At 37.8% G+C, this 20,368-nt stretch overlaps 1 protein-coding gene across 1 annotated transcript; it reads left to right on the top strand.

Annotated features, from left to right (window-relative positions):
• On the top strand, nt 1–20,349 carry si:ch211-117c9.2 (solute carrier family 26 member 6). The gene is made up of 19 exons (XM_036592199.1): nt 1–1,134; nt 3,729–3,868; nt 4,107–4,217; nt 4,690–4,859; nt 5,243–5,407; nt 7,494–7,646; nt 8,052–8,134; nt 8,322–8,469; nt 9,695–9,808; nt 12,673–12,750; nt 13,005–13,100; nt 13,206–13,312; nt 13,703–13,772; nt 13,853–13,945; nt 14,082–14,192; nt 15,668–15,874; nt 17,507–17,561; nt 18,824–18,966; nt 19,621–20,349. The coding sequence occupies exons 1-19, from the start codon at nt 995–997 to the stop codon at nt 19,645–19,647; spliced, it is 2,211 nt and encodes a 736-aa protein (XP_036448092.1). The 5' UTR covers nt 1–994; the 3' UTR covers nt 19,648–20,349.
• The last annotated feature ends 19 nt before the right edge of the window (nt 20,350–20,368 follow it).

Here is a 20,368-nt window from a genome sequence, read left to right as displayed (position 1 = left end):
AAGTAATACATTTATATAAATATAGCATGAATTACTCTCTACAAATTTTTCTCTAACCTTGACTGCACTCCCCTTGGGAGCACCCCGCAAGCCTTGCCATTTCAGAGATGCTCTGACCCAGTCACCTGGCCACAATTTAGCCCTTGTAAAAATCTTCACACTTGCCCATTTTTCGCTTGCCATCTTATATATCCCATATGCATCATTGTTATGACATGATCAACACTGGTCGCTTTATCTGTGAGTGGTCGTAAAGTTTGGCTTATGGCTCATAACATGATTTTCAGCTTGTTATGGTACTGCAGAAAATGGTCCAGAGTCTCTTAGATGATTTTCAAGATGAGGTTGTAAAGACATAAAAAGGCACAGAGTGGCATGAACAGCTATGTTAGTCATGTGTGACTGAAAGAGGGAGTGATGCAAGAGGGGGTGAGGGATCAGGGAGGGTTTTTTTCCTTCACAACTGTACCTTCTGCATGGTTAATGATCCCATACTGTATGTCCTGTGTGTGTTTGTGTTTGGTGGGAGGAGGGAGAGGTGTTCCTTTGATAAAGCCTTGAGTGATGCAGAGTCTCTTATTCATCTCTGCTCTGGACCAAAACACTGCAGCAGCGTGGTGGATGCTCTTTCTGTCCTCTTCTTGCAAGGCTCTTGTTTTAGGGAAAGAAGCTTCATCATTAAACACAATAGATTTGAAGGGATCTACTGAACAGTGCCAAAACATTAATTACTTGGGACATTTTGACCTCTTTTGTGAGAGTGGGCCTGTTTCAACTGTCTTCCAAAGTCAGATTGTTTTTAAATGTTGTGCAGAGCATGCTAGAGATGGTATGACAATCATAGTTGGTCAGTAAACAGAAATTAAGGGGCAGAAAATAAGGTGACTCATTAGTGGCCTTGACAAGAGGTTAAAAGGTTAGTTACGAGGTTGAAGCTGAGTTGTTAAGGTAAAGATTTAGATTTAAAGACTGTCAGGTCAACAAGTGTTCAGTCATGAGCATCCATGAGACTTCTGAGCTACAGTTCTGTGTGAAGAGGGACATCTTGGATGAGCTTGGATTGGATGAGGTGGCCAGTCGGCAGAGTGACTCCAGAGGTCCCTCCCTGAAGGAGAAGCTGCAGGACTCTCTGAGGTAGGATACATGCAAGGCACATATACACTTCCACAAAACAAAATATTACTGATATGCCTACAATCAGTCAAAAACTGAAACTAAAATGAAACTAAAATGAAAAAAAAAAGTAAAATCATAAAATATCATTCTGACTAGAAAGAATAAGAAATATTGAAACCTGTAATTGAATTTTAACTAGTGAAAATTATATTTTTACTAGTTAAAATTGAATTACATATCTCTTTAATGTAATTACATTTATCAACATATACTTTTTTACTAGTAACAATAAACATTACAGATCTCTATTATGAAGATGTCACTCGCTGATAGATTATTATGACTAATCAAATTGGTGTTCAGACAAGTTATAAATTCAGATATTTAAAACTGACTTCTTACTAGTCAGAACTCCTATTCAACATATGCTAATTTGTAGAAGACAACACACCTCTTTTTTCTGGCAAACCCCATGCTTTTCTTGGACTGGATTTGAAAACAAAAGTCACTCATGGTACATAGTTACTAACATGAAGTTTGCTGAATGCGTTAATGTCCTGTAATCCCACATGCAGCAGTCTCTCTTTACACTTAATAACTTTACACGTCAGGTAGATGAGGCAAATCAATCACCAACTTTTACCTGCGTTTGGCAGAAGGCAGAAGATACTTTGGCTTTCACGTTTATTAATAGATATAATAATGTATTTTTCATTACAAATTTGTAAAACCGCTAAGGCATTTTCAGGTTATTTGGTTGAATTCTGGTTAACCAGACATAGATTTTGACCTGAACTAGGTCATAAAAAATAAAATTTTGAACAGGCCTAGTTTTCACTTAAACTGGAAGAAGAGAAGCAACCTATCTGTAATAACTGGTCTCAAAATTAACCTGCTGCAGAGGTGTTACTAGGATGCCATCCTTGAGAGGGCATTTGAATTATTTGGGTGGGCAACAACAACAATGTTGCTTTTTCTAAATAGGGTATGTAAACAATGACATAGTTTAATGGGGGAAGGGCTAAAGGAATAAAATTACAGTATCCGATTTTTGTAGGGGTTGGGTTCCAAGGCCATTAACATGTGAAAAAGGAAAAACAAGTAATTAAACTCTGCAAATTTTTGACTTAGATTTTACGATGAGCAATGAGCATTTGTATGAACTACAGAGGAAAACTTGCAAACAATCTTTAGTTTGGATCTTCAGTAGCTAAAATAGAATAGAATGCACAGGGTCAGGCAGCAGTGCTTGTATGATGAACAGCATATGATGAACTACGATAGTTCTGCCTAGGATAGATGTCTAGGCCCTCTATGATCATCAGATGCAATTAAGCTTTTTTTTTTTATTTTTATATTTTTTGTTTGCTTCTGTGTGTGATCTAAAACTTCTAGATTGCAAGTGATAGCCAGCTAAGCTAAACATCAGTACACGCAAAAGAAGACAAATGTTCTGTTTGCCAACTGAGTGCAATTAAATCACACAGGCTGCTTGCTGAATGCCGCGTTTAGCTGTAAGGTGTTTAATAAATCGTCACAAATAACATAGGCTATGATGACAATTGAGGACAAAATGGACAAAAATATAGCTCAATGCAGTCATTTCTATATTGGAAGCTAGGATAGACATGAATTAATTATTTCATATTATATTTGTATTTTCAGTGATGCATTTTGCAATTTCTGCAAGTTTGGGAACTTTTTGAGCAAATAGCCTAATCCCCATTATCCTGAAGGTGCCCCGGAGAGCTCCCTCATTTACAGTGAGAAACAGAACGACTTCGCCTAAGCTTTCTGCATAGTACCTGTTCTCTTCTATCCAGGTTTCACCCGGTAGTTGCATGATACTTTCACCTGTCTCCGCGCGCGGCTGATATGGCTGCCATGCAGACTCTCTAACTCGAGGAATACAGGAGGCACGTGTAAGGAAACCACTGTCTCATTCAAGCGCTCTCTTCCAACTAGTGTATCTACGTTTCATGAATATGTCCTCTCGATCAGAATTGGAAGCACCAGATTTGTAACAAGCAAAGCAAAAGCGAGCATCACGCGAGACACAGTATATAGCCATATGTCGAGAATGGTACCAGCCTGCACTAGAGCTTCTCGCACTTTGTCCAAATGGGCGCTTGGGACACCTAACTTGTATTTAGCTACGATGGGCTATATTTAAGTGAGTAGCTTGAGGATGGTGTTTGCTGCCTTTGCTCGGTGTAGATGTGCTGAGCTCGGCTGGGGACTGTTGGACTGGACAGTGGAGACAGCATGCACTGGGTCGCTGTTTTTAATGAGCCACCTATCCATGCTAGAAAATTTACCTAGCTAGCTAAATAAAAGTAATCGTGTTGCCCTCTGTAAGCTTATTTTATACCTACTCAATAAGCCAACCCCAGTGAATAGCAACAAATCAGCTATAGCTTGCGTGGTGCCGGCTAATCACTGAGCCATGTGTTCATTTAAACCACACAGTGTGCGCTTCTGGTTAATAAAAAGACTAACAAAAATGAGCCTAAAATTGACCAATTCTTCTGTAAAGAAATTGAAATCCGCATTGGCTATGTAAAATCATGGTCAGTGCACCCCTCCACATATATTAACTCTCTCTTGTGCAGGTGTTCTGTTAGCAGACTGAAAAAATGTATTCTAGCTTGGCTTCCAGTTCTCTCCTGGCTTCCCTACTATCCAGTCCGGCAGAACGCTCTGGGTGACCTCTTCTCTGGGGTCAGCGTTGGAATCTTGCACCTGCCGCAAGGTCAGTCTAAAATACACACACTCTCTCACACAACAGACATCACAACATAGCATAGTGCATCAAATCAGTAACACATAGATGATACCCTGACTGTTGAATAGCTTGTTACAAGATGAAAATCAATGCTTAAGATGTAAAGAAAGTCATTCAGAGGTGGTTTGATGTAAAACACTGTTCTAGAGAAACTTGCAGAGTCAGAATTGTTCACATTTTATGTTTGTATGTGATGTATGCTCAGGTATGGCCTATGCTCTCCTGGCCACTGTTCCACCCGTGTTTGGTCTGTACACGTCCTTCTATCCCGTACTTGTTTACTTCATCTTTGGTACCTCAAGGCACATCTCTGTAGGTGAGAGAAAGAGAGAGACAGAGAGAGAAAGAGAACTAAATTAAACAATGTTTTTTGTATATTGTTGCATATCATATAGCACATTTATATCATAGCCTTTTTTGTTTGTCTTTTACTTTTTTTAATACTGTTTCAAAACTCTGTCCAAACTTTTTATATTGCGTGAACTTTCCGAATGGACCAACAGAAATGGTCCAAAATGATAAAATCTCATTAAATTAATGTTTGATAAATTTGTTTTTTTCTTTCTTCCTATATAACTACCATTTTAAAGAAACACGGTTCTGTTACAATAATCATATGAAAGGAAAGGTTTTTAAAATCAAAGTCCTGTATTATAATTTTATTGTACAACTGTATTTTATCATCAGTTGCATTGTATTGCATGTGTTGTGTCTTATTCTGCACATACCGACCTTTTTTTTTATAGCTGTAAACAGTAATACAAATCTCTATTTGTGTACATCTGCAGGGTCCTTTGCTGTGATTGGGATCATGACTGGAGGGGTCACAGAGAAACTTGCTCCTGATGATCTCTTCCTGACCAATGGAGTAAATGGGTCTGCTGCGGACACAGATGCCAGGGACCAGTATCGTATTCGAGTGGTAGCAGCTGTAACGTTACTCTGTGGCCTCTTTCAGGTGAAAAACACACATCTTTAAATAAAGTACCATGTTCTACATTTTTTCTGCTTCAATCAAAGAAATTTAATCAAGTTAAGATTAAAATTGGCTGTCATTTCAAAACTTCATCATATCAAGGCCTTTGACTTTTATTTTTGAACACTATGAAAATGCCCTCACATTATGTGAACATTTTATGACAAATGGATCAACATAAAAGGTCCAAAATGACTTGGAATAAAATCTCATACCACTTCCATGATATGTTTTGCTATGATAGTGACGATATGTTCATTTTGCTGTAACTAAAACTGACCTTTATCATATACATATTCTGATAATATACTGTACAAACACATATGCCAAACACATCATATATCTGCCTCTCTCTTTCTCTGTAGGTTGTGTTAGGTCTGGTGCGGTTTGGGTTTGTGGTGACATACCTGTCAGAGCCGTTGGTGAGGGCCTACACTACTGCAGCGGCCATGCATGTGGTCATCTCCCAGCTAAAGTACACTTTCGGGCTGGCCCCCAAACGCTTCTGTGGACCACTCGCACAGATTTATGTGAGTAACACACAGAGACACACATACACATAAGCACACAAACACAGGACCAAGACAATAAGAAGGGAAGCTGCTCAAAATGAAAAAGCGGTCGAAACATTACAATCAATTAACTAGACTATACTGAGACATCTTGATCGTTAACAGTGATTGAAGCTGTTCAAACTGAGCTAGTTTCACTGGGAGAGTGTAGCCTACAATTCTGACTGGTTAATCTTGATTCTCATAGCAGCTGACAGCCAATAAAATGTGATTAAACAAGCTACTGAACTCATTGAACACTTGGAGTTAAAGCTGTAAAGATGTTGTTTCAAATGTTCATTTTTTTTTGTTTTAATGGTAAAGATATGCCATGGAATAAGCATTTAACAGTGTTATATTCAATATATCCATACAAATTAATAAGATTTAATAGTAGATAAATGCTATAAAAATTCCAAGTTGGTACCTAATCAAAACTGCGTGGGCGGGTCAGAAAGCAGCACCACCAATCGGTGTGCTTCAGCCCTACACGTTTGAAGCTCTACAGCAGGTAAAATACCCTTGTAAAGCTGGCCCTCCATGTGGTCAGAAATGGAATAAAAATACTACTTTTTTTGTTTGTGATGCGTTTCTGCTGCCTTGTGCTGTAAGAATCATCATTTTAAAAAAATATATACCTCGATGCTGGATTAATGTCTGTCTGCTGCATCTGTAGCCTACAGTTGGCTCTGTGGTTGACTCCGCTCTGACAGGATAATTGGCAAATTGAGAACACCATGAAAATGAGAACACATTCAGGTTGAATGCATTTTCAAAGCCATTTTGCCACAGAATGAGTGTAGTAGGTGAGAATGTGTAATCGCAAAGAGGAGAGGCTCTGTTTAAATTTGAATTTTTTAATTTAGAATTTTTTTTATTCAGTCACACTAGTTCATTTGATCAACTAACCAGCAAATGAAGTGACTCACCTTTGAACAGTGTCATTGGTCTGCATAGTTCTGCTTGATGGTCAGGTTTACCACACAGATTAATCCAAGGATGTTTTTTTAATTTCTTCTTTATCTTTGGAGATGGGTAGAAAATAATAGGATACAGGTACACATATGGCAAATAGAAGCAGTTGCTAAGAAGTGATTGGAGAGCTAAGAAAATTAGGCAGTGCTTGCGAGTAGTCTGCCAAAGACAGAGGCAGTTAAATATGCAGGAATCATTAATGATGAATTTTATAAAATTTAATCAACATTGTAGCATTAAATTATTAGTAAATTAAAAAACATTGCTAATCAAAGGCCTTTGCACGCACGCACATGCACACACGCATATAAACACACACATGCACACATACACAGAAAGAAATGAAGCATATAAGAGCTTAATTATATTTCTGAAAAATATATACAGTCACATGCAAATATTTGAATACCCTTGGTCAAGTGACATGTTTCTAAGTAAAAATAAACATGTCTTCTATGGGGGATATGTTTAAATATGGCATTTTTCTTTAAGTTTTAGCGCACAATTTCTATTTATTTTGAGTTTAACATATTAAAAAACTAAAACATGTGCCATAGCTTTTAAACAGGCCTCATTTAATGTTTTATTTTTTGCAATATGTTAAATTCAGAAATAAACAGCAATGGTGCATTTAAAAAGTGCAGAAGTGTGTTCTCTGTAGATGATGTGTAGTTATTTTCACTTAGAAAATAAATAAAACCTGTAATTTGTCCAGTGGTGAAAGTTTTTCATTTTATACTCCAATATGTTGTCTTTCATGCTTGTAAGACTGTAACAAATGATATTGTGCAAGAACTTTCCCAATTATGAATTCTGTAACTATCTTATGATATTAAGTTAAGTGATTTATAAGTGATAATGTAATTGTAGTTGTTAATATGATCTAGAACAAGGCTGCCCAAAGTGAGGACATCTGACACGGAATACAGTTTCTAAAAAAAATAGCCCTTAATGATCAGTTTGACTACAACTGTTTTTGCTGTTTTATACAATATAGTAACTGATTTTAGTGTAACTGAATAACCATTATAATGGCACACTTTACTGAAAGCAGCAGTAAGTCAGACTCAAATTCTGTACCTGTGTACAGACCCTGATAGACCTCTGTGCTTTATTGCCTGGAACACATATCCCTACTCTGGTGGTCAGTGTGGTTGCCTTGGCTGTTCTGATTGTGGTGAAGGAGGTCAACTCCATTTACAGACAAAAACTACCTCTCCCTATACCCATAGAACTTCTTGTGGTGAGTTCATTCAGTTTGTGTGTGAGTGTAAATGTTTATGAGTTTGTTGTATCATTGAACTATGTGTCATACTCTTATGCTTAGCTTGTAGCTTGACTGACATAAAAAGCCAGAAGAAGCAGCAGAGGGCAGTCAAAACAAGCATCCAGAGAAAGGATTTCAGCCTAGAGAAAACTAGATTGTGTATCTGTGTAAACATAATTTTATGTTTAATCATTGATCAGAAGTTTTCATCAAGAGTGATTTACAAAATGTGCAAGCAGTGGAGAGACTTGGAGAAATAATCTGTAACCTAAGAGAGAACCGTACCATAGCTTGATGTTGGTCTCGTGACTAGGCTATGAAATAACCTTGACTGATAATAAATAAATAAACACATGTATTCGTGTTTCTGTGTATTTGCAGATTATTGTAGGAACATTGGTCTCACATTATGCCCAACTAAATCCAGTTCATGCTGTTGAGGTGGTTGGAGAGATTCCTTGTGGGTAAGCAAACATGACTGGGAGTGTGTATTTTATCGCCATTCACATGTATTATCAGCGTCCTTGGGAATATTATTAATGTCTGTTTTTATTTTCACTCTTCTACTTGCGTGAGAGAGACAGGCTTACTGAAAAGCCCTCATCAGAACACTATAGTGGCCTTCCTGAACTCTTAATTTTTGACTTTTAGGTTGGTGCCACCTCGTGTCCCCGATGTGAGCTTTTTCTCAAGGATAATTGGGGAGGCATTCACTATAGCTGTGGTGGGGTATGCCATTAACATTTCTCTGGGCAAGACATTCGCTCTCAAACACGGGTACAAAGTGGACAACAACCAGGTGTATAAACAATCTCTTTCTTCCCTCTTAGTTTCTCACTTAGCAGTAGTTCAATGAAAAATCTAATGTAGATGTTTTTCCCCTTCCCATCAGCCAATGCATACTTGGTGTCTATAGTTCTTTACTGGATAAGGCAGTGTAGCTATCAGAAAATAGCTGAGCACATAGTTAGCATTATGCAAATTGCATGCCTAAATCAACATACTTGCCTCAAACTTGTTAAGTAACAAATCTCTAGACTGCTCACATGGTGTCTGACAGTGTATGACAGATGTGTTCAACTCTGGTCCTGGAGAGACATGTTTGCACTGGAGCTATGAGGCCATACAGTACTGTGCAAAAGTCAGATTCCGTCCTTCATTGATTTAATTTCCAGTCAAAATGGCCATTAGTTTCAGGTTTCTGCTTTGCACCACCCAGTTAATCGCAAACCCTTATGCTGGATCCCATCTTCAGTCCATTGTCCATTGAGGACACTAGCTTCTTTCTTTGATTTGCAGATTTTCTTATTTTTTGTTCAATTTCTTTTCTCAGTAGCAACCTCTTCACAGCTACACATCCTTTCACACCCATAGAGCTGAGTTGTTTTCTCACAGTGGAAGGATGGACAGAAAATACTGTGGGTTTTTTTTCAGATGAAGCAAGAGTGGAGCTCAATTATCTCTCACAAATGAAATATTTAGTACTGTTTATGTGATCATTACCAGTCTGGTGGCGTACTAGGTCTAGAACAGTTGTTATTTCCTCAAAAATATTTCTTGAAAATGAATAACTTGTACATAATGGCTGTTTTGACTGAAAACTAAACAAATGAAGGGTGGTCTCTGACTTGCGCTGTACTGCATGCTATACAGCAGAGGTGTTCAACTCGAGTCCTGGAGGGCCATTGTCCAGCATGGTTTAGTGATTTCCCTGCCCAAACACGCCTGATTCAACTCATCTGTTAATTGTCAGGTTAAGTAAGAATGTTCTGAGCTGTGCTGGACACTGGCCCTCCAGCACTAGAGTTGAACACCACTGCTGGATAATATATGGCCTCAAACTTCAAAATTGAAGAAGCAATCTTATTGCTGAACAGGTTTTGGCTGATTGACTGCATTTGGAGTAAGGACAAAATTGAGTACATTTGATTTTCCTCTAAACTGATTTCCCTGCAAGAGAAAAACATCAAAACCAGCAAATGTTTTGAGTGCAACATATTAATTGAACCATTATCTGTCAATAGGAGTTGGTGGCGGTAGGTATCAGTAATGCAGTAGGGGGGTTTTTTCAGTGCTATCCTGTCACCTCCTCACTGTCCCGGAGCCTTGTCCAGGAGAGCACAGGAGGAAAGACACAGGTATGAGAGACATTCACAACAAAAACCAGACAGATATTTGCATGTACACTCACAAAGCTCTTTATTGGGAAAACCTCCTTAAATCTAAACTCATTGTTATTATATCAGCTCCACTTATATATAGGTAGTTCTACAATTACAGACTGCAGCCCATCTGTTTTTCTGAATACTTTGTTAGCCCCCTTTTCTTTAATGGTCAGGACCCCCTCAGGACCACCATAGAGCAGGGATTATTTGGGTGGTGGATCTTTCTCAGCACTACAGTGAAACTGACATAGTGGTTGAGTGTTAGTGTGTTTTACTCTCAATGAATGGGGGTGAATGGAGCTAAATGGTTAAAAACAAATTTTGGAAGCAGAAGGATATATTTCACTAAAGAATCAAAGAAAACTTGCCTGTTTTTTTTATCGTTTTTTCTGTAGCAAATACAATAGGATGCTAGCATTACTGCTACTAAGTGCTGATTGGTTGGCGATTCTGTTCATAGCCTTATTCAAACTCCAAATAGAAAACAGTATTGCAGAAACATCCTAACTAGACAAGATTTCCTAAATAGTGTCATAACTTTAGGACAACCCCAGTGGTGTTCTAACGTCTGTTTAACCATCCTTTTCTATCGTTTTTAGGTAACTGTGACAGACAGCATAATTCACTGCTGGCATAACAATGCTACATTTATCTATACAGAAAGACAGTAGTTTTGTTTGAGATATTTTCATTTTATAACTCATTTTAAAAAATCTCAGACACTGCGAACACGATCTCCACCATCCAAGCCCTAATAATCCAATGGGTTTTTAAGGGCACTTGCCCAGGGGCCCAAGCCACTAGGGGGCCTCCTCACACAAGTATGTTGACATCATGAAGGCCTTAGGACACCACGCCATACTGCATTTGAACGCCAGTTTGCTGTTAGGACACAGTGTAGTTTTGTGTTACGGCCGTTCATAATCCTTATATTCTCCAAGTCTTTCCTAAACATTTATTTTTCTCCTCCATTCACTGCTAAGTAACCGTTACATTATCCTTCATTATCTCGCTCAAGCTTTCAGGTTTTTCACATCGAGCTAGTGTTTCCATGAATGTGAAGCTCCAGGTATTGAGGGATCTGTAAAAGCAAGACCTGAAACTTGGACAGGATAGAAGATGCCTATTTCCAAAGCCAAATATAAAATGTCAACCACCAAAAGTTGATTCATCATCAGAGGAAAATGGAATATGTAAAATGGCAATGTATTTGTATGTTTGCATTTAAATTTCCCACTCATCTATGCAATGTTAAGCTCAAAGTGAAAATTCTAATTTAATACTGTGATTTTAATTTGCCATTTTCCTTTGCTAATAATGACATTTCATTTGCAAAATATTTGATACTTTATAAGTAGCTTTATTTAAATAAAAATGTATTTCCAAAACTGCATATTTATGCTTAATTATGCCATAATTGTGTCAAAATGATAATTAAAATGTAATTTATCTTATATACTTTTTTACTAATCTTGCATTTAAATTGCATTTTCAAAGAGGACACCAAGTTAGAAAGAGGGCAAAATTCAAATGTAAATGGGAAATAGTGTTTCTCCTCTTTGCAATTACATATTCTCGCCTACTGCGCTCATTAATGTTAATGATAATTAATGTGTCAAAATTCCTTTGGAAATGCATTTGACCCAGTTTTCATGGACTTCCCAACCTATCAATCATCCCATCAGGGCAGGGCCAACAGCGCACTCAGCAGAAAAGACTTTATCTGAGGCCGATCTGTCTTTAGAAGATGGAGTGAAACAAAGCAATATATAATTTTGCGATGATTACTTTATCTTTATGCATGACCCATGAAGAATCTTTAATTGAACTTGTGGCAGGTTTTTCTGTTTTAATCAGTTAGTTGAAATTATTGTCCGTGTCAGCCGAACATAGGCTTCAGATGCGGCAGACAGAAATTAATCCAGCATTGAGGGCTGTTTTCTAACTTACATAGTGAGGATCAGATGTGGATATATTACTGTGCTCCACTTTATCTGTTACCAAAATTTACTCATAAAATTATTTAATTGTAATTGTTCTGGTACTCATAGACATGTGTAAATTACACAACCACCTTGTCACATTGGCTGAATTGGCAACAGCCGCTGTACTGTGTTGATACTGTGAAATATTTAAACTGAATTCAGCTAGGGGGTCTCTAATGTTCTGCTTTCCTTTTAAAAATTAATATTACAAAAAATCGCTGGTATATGTGTTTGACAGTGAGCTGGATCATATTAGCCAGCTGGAAAAATTAGCAGATGGGGTCCTTGCTTGGGAATGTAGCATTAGGTAGCATTAACCATGGCTTTTAACTACCTTAATTCTGCAGCCCTCCACAATTCATGTAGTGTAGCAGCAGGTGAGGTGATAGCAAAGCAATATATCCACCTCTGATGCTCATTTTGTAGAAGATATACCTGCATGGCAACAACTGGAATCTCTAGGTCTGGCCTTACTTTCAGCCACTGTTCTCAGTTTATGAAATGAGGCTGAAATTAGCTTATTCTTCAGTTTTCATGTTTCACCTTAAACAGTGCTGCTGTAACATTCAGGTGCAGTGAGGCACCAGAATGTAAGTCCTGCACTGGTTAAAGTGGAACAGAAAATTCTTGAAGGAAGCCAAGTTCAGCCTGGTTTTTATCAACCAGATTGATAAACCAGAAAACTATAGATAATTTGTCATTTAAATGCAAGGAAATTTTTTTTTATCAGCAACTATAGTGTGACTACAAGAACTGTAATGGGTTACGTTGCTTTGTTACGGGAAAAATTAATCACATTACTGTAACATGTTACCCCAACACTGATCACTTTATCATTCTTACTTTTACTAGGTTGCTGGGGCAGTCTCTGCTGTCATTGTGCTCATCACAGTGCTAAAAGTAGGCTCACTGTTCGGTGATCTGCCTAAGGTAAAATAAAAACTTTTAAGCACTTTTTTCTTATCACAATGTAGAAAAACTAATAACACTACACAGATCAACAAGAGTCAGTTTACAGAAGGCAAAATACAGCATACACAAGAACATTGAGAGAACAATAATAGTAGAAATTAGAGAAAGAATAAAAGCTGTTAAATCACAAAAAAGGCCAAAACATTTGCTTATCCTGAATGCTCAAGGTAATAATTATATGGTACTGTCTGTTTGTGTGCTTTTGCCTCAAGGCTGTGTTGTCTGCTATCGTGTTTGCAAACCTAAAGGGAATGTTTAAGCAATATGGAGACATCCCTGCTCTGTGGAAGAACAACAAAGTTGACTTGGTGAGTTCAGCCATATTATCAATGCTAGGCCTTCAGTTCAGGGCTGATTAACATCAACATCTCAGCTAATATTCTTTTCTAATCAACATCTACTCCTGTCTCTAGCTGGTGTGGGTGGTGACATTCCTCTGCACTCTTCTGCTAAATCTGGATCTGGGTCTGGCAGCTTCCATTGCCTTCGCACTGTTAACCGTCATCTTCAGGACCCAGCTGTAAGCGTATGGGGGCATGAGTGCCTCTGTAATTTAATGCGGAAAAAATACACATAAAAATAATGATTTATATTATTCACAAATCTAAACAGCTGTTTAAGAATGTGTTTGTTATTAAAACACAATAATAACATTCTTGATGCTACACTCCTTTCTCTGATATTTTAGAATCTTATACACTACAGCTTTGTAACTACTTAATTCATTTTATTGTACTGTAAAATTTCATTTTTTTCAGTTTCCTTCTTATTTTTAGTTTCACAGGACCAGGAAATCAGAAGCATTTGATCTGCAACCAGAATTATATTATAATGTTGAAAACAAACTTTTGAACTGTGATTCCAAAATGATTTGAATGGTGGCGTAATTGACTGTCTCTCCCTGTTACAGTACAAAGTATTCTGTTCTTGGTTGGGTGCCTGGTACTGAACTATACGTGGAAACAGATTCATATGAGAAGGTAGAATTTCTTAGCTCATGTGTATGTAAAAGTCTGGAGTTTGGGAAAGAGTCTAGTGTCATGTGTGTATGGATCTCTAGGCTAAAGAAATCCCAGGTATCACCATATTCCGCTCTTCATCCACGCTCTACTATGCCAATGCAGAGCTATACAAGGAAGCCTTACAAGAAAAGGTACCTCATATGCCAAAAACATTCAATAAAACAAATTTAATACCACACCAAGACTATCATGTTCACCCACTGACTCTCCAAGTCGTCTAGCCCCTTTTGCTTACTCTTCATCATCTTTTTTCTTTCTCTCTACCAGAGTGGCATCAATATTTCCAAGTTGATCATGCTGAGGAGGAAGCAGGCAACAAAGGAGAAACACATGGAGAAAAATGAGAAGAAGAGAGAGGAGAAGGAGAGAAAGAAACAGGTAAAGAGTAATGTTTGAATATTTTACAGACTACATGCTTTGGACCAAGTCTTTCAAGTATTTCAATTCTTTTAAATACAGCACTCACTATCAAGTTCCAAACTGCCTTTGGCAGAAATGTCAGCACATTAACTGTTCATTTGGATTGGCTTTCCAAGGCCCAGCAGCCATATACAACCCTATGATCATGGAGTGCAGTACCAAGCATTGGCTGGAGTGATGTAAAGCACACCACTAATGGACTAATGGAGCAGTGAAATGCATTCTCTAGAGTAATGAATCAGGCTTCACCCTCTGGTAGCCTGACAAATGAATCTAGGTTCTGCACAGGAAAATGCTATCTGCCTGAATGCATAGTCTAAACTGTAAAGTTGGGTGGAGGTGGAATAGTGGTCTGAGGCTGTTTTTCATGGGCCCTTTAGTTCCAGTTAAGGGCAATCTTAATTCTTCAGCGTACAGTGATATTCTACAGAACTGCGTCCCTCCAACTTTGTAGCAACAGTTTGGGGAAGGCTCCTTAATTTTTCTGTGTAACAGCACCTCTTTGCATGAAGCAAGCTCCATAAAGAGTTTAGTCTGGTAAACTTGACTTGCACAGAGCCTTTACCTCAACTCCATCAAACACCTTTTGGATGAACTGGAAGACTGACTACAAAACAGGTCTTATCGCCCAACATCAGAGATTAATCTCACTAGTGCTCTTCTGGAAGCAGAACAGAGGTTGCTGTAGCAGCAAAAGACGGGGACCAATTCCATATTAAAGCCCTCGGTTTTGGAACGTAATTTACAACAAGCACATATGAATATGCAGGTGTTCACATACTGTTTTATAGTATAGTGTAGGTGTATTTTGTTTGCACGAAATTACTGACTAGCCAATCTGTTGCTTCCCGATTTATCAACCCCATTGTCAGTGGAAAGGGACCATCATTGGACCCCTGATCAGATGTTATTTGGGTGAGTGTACTTGGGCTTGCAGACATGCGGACACTGCCCATAAGCCTGTTTAATTCTGGCATTTTTCTAGGCCACAAGGGGGAAAATGCAGACGTTTTGTAAACTTTCAGAGAAATTATAAGCAAACTTCATAGCAAAATGCAAGTGACAACATAAATGAAATAAGAGAAGTTTCAAATTAATGAATTACTTAATTAAAAATTATAAAAGAGTGTACAATTCAAGTGAAAATATGCTGTCAGTGTAACTGCTGTCACAAATGGTCCACCTCCAAATAATATGTGGTCAGTGGTGGTCCTGTAGTTATTTTCCATTGATGGATGGAGTGTAAATTGGCTGAATTGTGCAGCAACAGATAGGCTACAGTCAGTAATTGTAAACCTACATTGTGCACCTATATATGGTAGGTGTTTAGGATAAAATGGCCAGTGAGGTCCAGTGTAGGTGTAGGAGCAACTCTGTGTATTTTGTCACTAAATGCTTCTAAAGTTACTGCATATGTTTTGTTTTACTTACAGAATGGAGGTGTCAGTGTGCCAGCAAACAGTGACTTCATCATACAATCACATGTGGCCAATACACACCTTTCAGCAGATGAACATGTGTACTGTGATGATGCACACTCTTTTGGCAGTGAGAGCTTAAGGACCAGGACACACTCCATTATTCTAGACTTCTCTACAGTCAGTTTCATAGACACAGTCACCTTGAAAACCCTGAAAAATGTAAGTGCCAGTGATAACGAAGACAAGGGCAATAGACGACAGATAATAACATGATAGTAAATGATTGGGGCTAAATGAAGACCACTTATGCCACACGTGGGACTAGAGAAAAGCAAACATAATAGAAAATACTGTAGAGAGAAAGAAGAACCAGATGTCTTTGATGTAGCAAAAGATCTATTTCAATAAGCCTCTGTTTTTATCTGCTCTTACATGAGCTGCATGTGTATGTGCAATTAGATAATTATAAGATTATTTAGGAAAAATGTGTAAAGTCACTTCAGTTCACATTTATATGATTTTCCATTTTATAATAAATGACTCAAATAATTTATTCAGTCCAGATTATCTTAAAAAAATTATCCCATAATATATTCAATCAGCCAGGCCATGTTTGGTGTCAAAATGTTCCTTCTTTAGTTTTAAACTGGAGCTACAAGACTAACATTGTTAATGAACGCTAGAAGTCATTAGTCACTCAAGTCTTTTCTGTAGGTGTTGTCTACAGTGGCTAACCCTACAATTCAGCAATGCAGCAAGGTTTGGTACTTGTACATGTATCCTAAAACACATCAACAAGTCTGCATGACCTTAATGAGGATCTTTTGGGCATGTATTTATGAAAAAAAAACATTTGGGGTTACTATTGACTTCTATTGTTTTTTACCAATAGCCTTGCTGCTCCATTGTTAAACTAAACTAAACTAAGCAAAATGGACACCAATCATGTCATAGCTGATGGACTACATCTGGGGTAAGTGGAAAATTTGTGCAATTTTGATGTTTTGCTAAAATATACTTTTAAAGTATATTCACTATTCAGTATTCAAAGTATAAATTACATGGCACCTAAAAAGTAAATAAATAATCTGTTAGATTAAGAAACAACAAACAACAATAAATAAAATGCGAAGGCCAGTTCTGGGTCCGACAAAACCAGGAATTTTAAAATTCTTCTTTTACTAGATAAAGATGACTACAACACTATTTTGGTTTAAATTGTTGATCTAACTACTTAACAAAGACATAACTTGATTTTAAGAAACTTTGCTGAAAGATCAGCTAAAAACAGCTATAAAGGAGGCTGTTTCAAATTGTCTAAGCTGGTCTTTGATGGTCAAGATGTTTAACAAGCTGGACATCTAGCTAGACTAGACAAAAAATATACCTTATGCTGGTGAACCAGTTGGTTAAGCTGGTAGATCAACTTAGCCCTTTGACCAACATATGGTATGTTTTCATTTGAGTTGGGTGGTTAAGCTGGTCTGCCAGTTTGGCCAGATTGGTCACAAAATCATATCCAGATAAAAAGAATTAAGGAAGTTAAGAACATTTTTAGATAACAGCAGGTGCCAAACATGAACAGCCCAACATAAACGTGCAAGATAATCTACTCATATAAAAAGTCATACTGTAAATTAGATCTTTTAAGAGAACTGATGTAGAATCAGTTTTGTGTGTTTTTTTTTTTTATAAATGTGACTATATGAACAGTTGGAGCTAAACCTATATTAGCTCTGTTGTTGTGTGATAAAAGTGGGATATGGCAAATTGAGACATGAAAGAGCATACAATATAGATTCATAAACTGAGTTTTGTCATTTTTCATCATTCCCTCCTGGGCTTTGCTAGATATTTCAAGACTTTGCAGAGGTGGATGTGACAGTCTGCATCTCTGGATGTCAAGGTGGGTGTAAATTGTGTTTCATGGAGCAGTACCTGATTTAAATTCACACAGCCAAGCAGTCACACACCAGACACTTTCTGTGTGTTTGTATATCTACAATTTCATGTCAAACGTGTCCTATAATTATGACTCTGACTTTGTGAAATGCTTTTTTGGTGAAAAGTTACGTTTTCATTTTATAAATGGGAAATGGCAAAAATATTTCCTTTTTGCTTACTCAGGTGAAAATTAGGGCCAGGCTTAAAGAATTCTTGTTAAACCTACAGACACACAATTAATCACCCCTGGTCAAATTGCATGCTTTATTATTTTCTGGGTGAAAATAAGTCAACACACAGAGAACAAAATTAAATATGGCATATTTATTTGCTGAGATTAACAAAAATAAAAAGTAAAACATGCCATAGCTTTTGCCCAGGCCACATTTTGTCTTTTATTTTTGCCGAATATGTTAAATTCAAAACTGTATGTATATATACACAAACACTTTGGCCACTTTGTTAGGTACATCTACCTTGTATTTACAGGTGTCTTTGTATCAGGTCCACTTACTATATAGGTGCACTTTGTAGTTCTATAATTACAGACTGAAGTCCATCTGTTTCTCTAGATACTTTATTAGCCTCCTTTTACCCTGTTCCTCAATGGTCAGGACCCCCCACAGGACCACTGCAGAGCAGGTATTATTTGATTGCTGGATCATTCTCAGCACTGCAGTGACACTGACATGGTAGTGATGATGGTACACGTTTTTAAACACTGTATCCACTCTATGTCCACTCTATTAGACACATCTACCCTGTTGGTCCACCTTGTAAATGTAAAGTTAAAGACAATAGCTCATCTGTTGCTGCACAGTGTGTTTTAGTTATCCTCTAGTCCTTCATCAGTAGTCAGTTTCTGGCCACAGGATGCTATTGGCTAGATGTTTTGTTGGTGGACTGTCCTCAGTCCAGCAGTGACACTGAGGTGCTGAAAAACTCCAGCAACACTGCTGTGTCTGATCCATTCTGTGCAGCGTACACACACATCCACTACTATGCCACCACCATGTCAGTGTCAGTGCAGTATTACAGAGACTAGATCTGTAGAGATACAGAGGCTTCTATGTGGTAAGTGGACCTGACACAATGGACAATAAGTATAGAAACAAGGTTGGTGTATCTAATCAAGTGGCCACTGAGTGTGCGTAATTCATATGGGAATACATGTGTGTGACCCCCACATTCTGACTTTGTATATAACCAAACGTGTTTGCATAGTGCTAGTGGTGCAGCAGTTGGAGCAAGGAGGGTTCTTCTCTGCTTCTGTCCCCAAAACCCACCTTTTCCCCACCATCCATGATGCTGTTTTGTACTGCTTGAAACATGCTGGGAGGACCTTGCCCTACTACCAGTGTTCACTGGTGAGCTTTATCTCTCGCATACACAGTTGTTCATTTTTAGAGAACCATAAGTGTGTGCGCATTTGGCTACTCTGTTGTTTCATAGACAGAAATGGTTTGCATGGGCTAGAACTGATTGTATGAGTGGATACATGATGGCCTCATCTCCCAAAATGTCACAGCCAATTAAACCGGCCATTATAAGAGTGAAAAAAAAATTATTAGTTGGATCAAAACCCAGTTACACTGTTACATTATCACAACACTAGTACATTGTTAGGAAGCATGACTGCACTCCATGATGTGGGCATGGAAGGCCACAGTATTGATGGTGTATGACTGAAGAATATTGTACTGTTTATCACATCAAGAAAACAAATATTAGCATTAAGAGAAGAACACACCAGCATAATCTCAGAGTTTACCACAAAATGCAATTTGACTGGTAAGCCTGGTGACATTTGCTAAGAAATACATTAAAAAGCCTGTAAAACTCTGGGGACAGATGAGGTATAGATTAACTTGTACCACTGATAGAAAAAGGAAGGTATTTAGAAGCTGCTTATGATTTTTGGATCTTCCCAAGCACACATACATCTTACCAAAACTTACATGACAAGAGACAAAGTAACTCAAACACTTTTTCTCTATTCTTTCTTGTTGCTATGGAAACAGGAAATCCTCTGTGATACCAGGATGTGACCAGCAGATGTCACCCTCCAGGACTCCATCCCTGACCCACCCAGTCACTGAATGAGCTTTACTTCTGGAGAGCTTTGTTTCCATGACAAAAAATAACACAGTAATGCCAGCCCAGTGGTGGCAAAAATCCATGAATGAGGAGTCAAATGTCTGATAAATTACTGTGTGTTCATTTTGTGTGCTCAGCAATTTTAAAATGTTTCTGCATTGAAGTCAGTGTGAATTGGAAATAATAAGGCATATTCTTTGCGTATTTTGTCATTTTTGTGAGTAAAACGCAATGTCAGGGAGGGTCCTTGAGCTGGCTTGGCATTTTTGCTCAACAGTAGACGAGTATTGGGGGAGGAAGGAAACATTATTTGTATATTTTTCCCACCCGCTGGTGCACAGTGATGTAATCAGAAATATGCTTTTAAGGCAGGCAAAAGTTATTACATTTAGATTGATGATTATGCAAAGAACAATAATTTTGTCTAAATGGTATAATATGATGAATTGTGCCTAATATGACCTGGGACAAGAACATGAATGAGTTAAAAAAAAGGCCAATTTAATTTCATCTAAAGTAATTGCCCAAAGAATGCAATTTTAGTGATGTTAATGTTGCATCAATAGCACAGCCTTAAAGCAGTGTAATTTTGTATATATTTGTGTTGCACAACTGTGTTGACATTGTTTTTTTTTGTAATATCAAAGTTTGGTATTAAAGGTTCATTTGTTT

This window comes from Colossoma macropomum, unplaced genomic scaffold (assembly GCF_904425465.1).
Source record: "Colossoma macropomum unplaced genomic scaffold, Colossoma_macropomum, whole genome shotgun sequence".
Taxonomy (NCBI): Eukaryota; Metazoa; Chordata; class Actinopteri; order Characiformes; family Serrasalmidae; genus Colossoma; species Colossoma macropomum.
The sequence above is the reverse complement of the archived record's forward strand: the minus strand, read 5'-3'. Positions and strand labels throughout refer to the sequence as shown.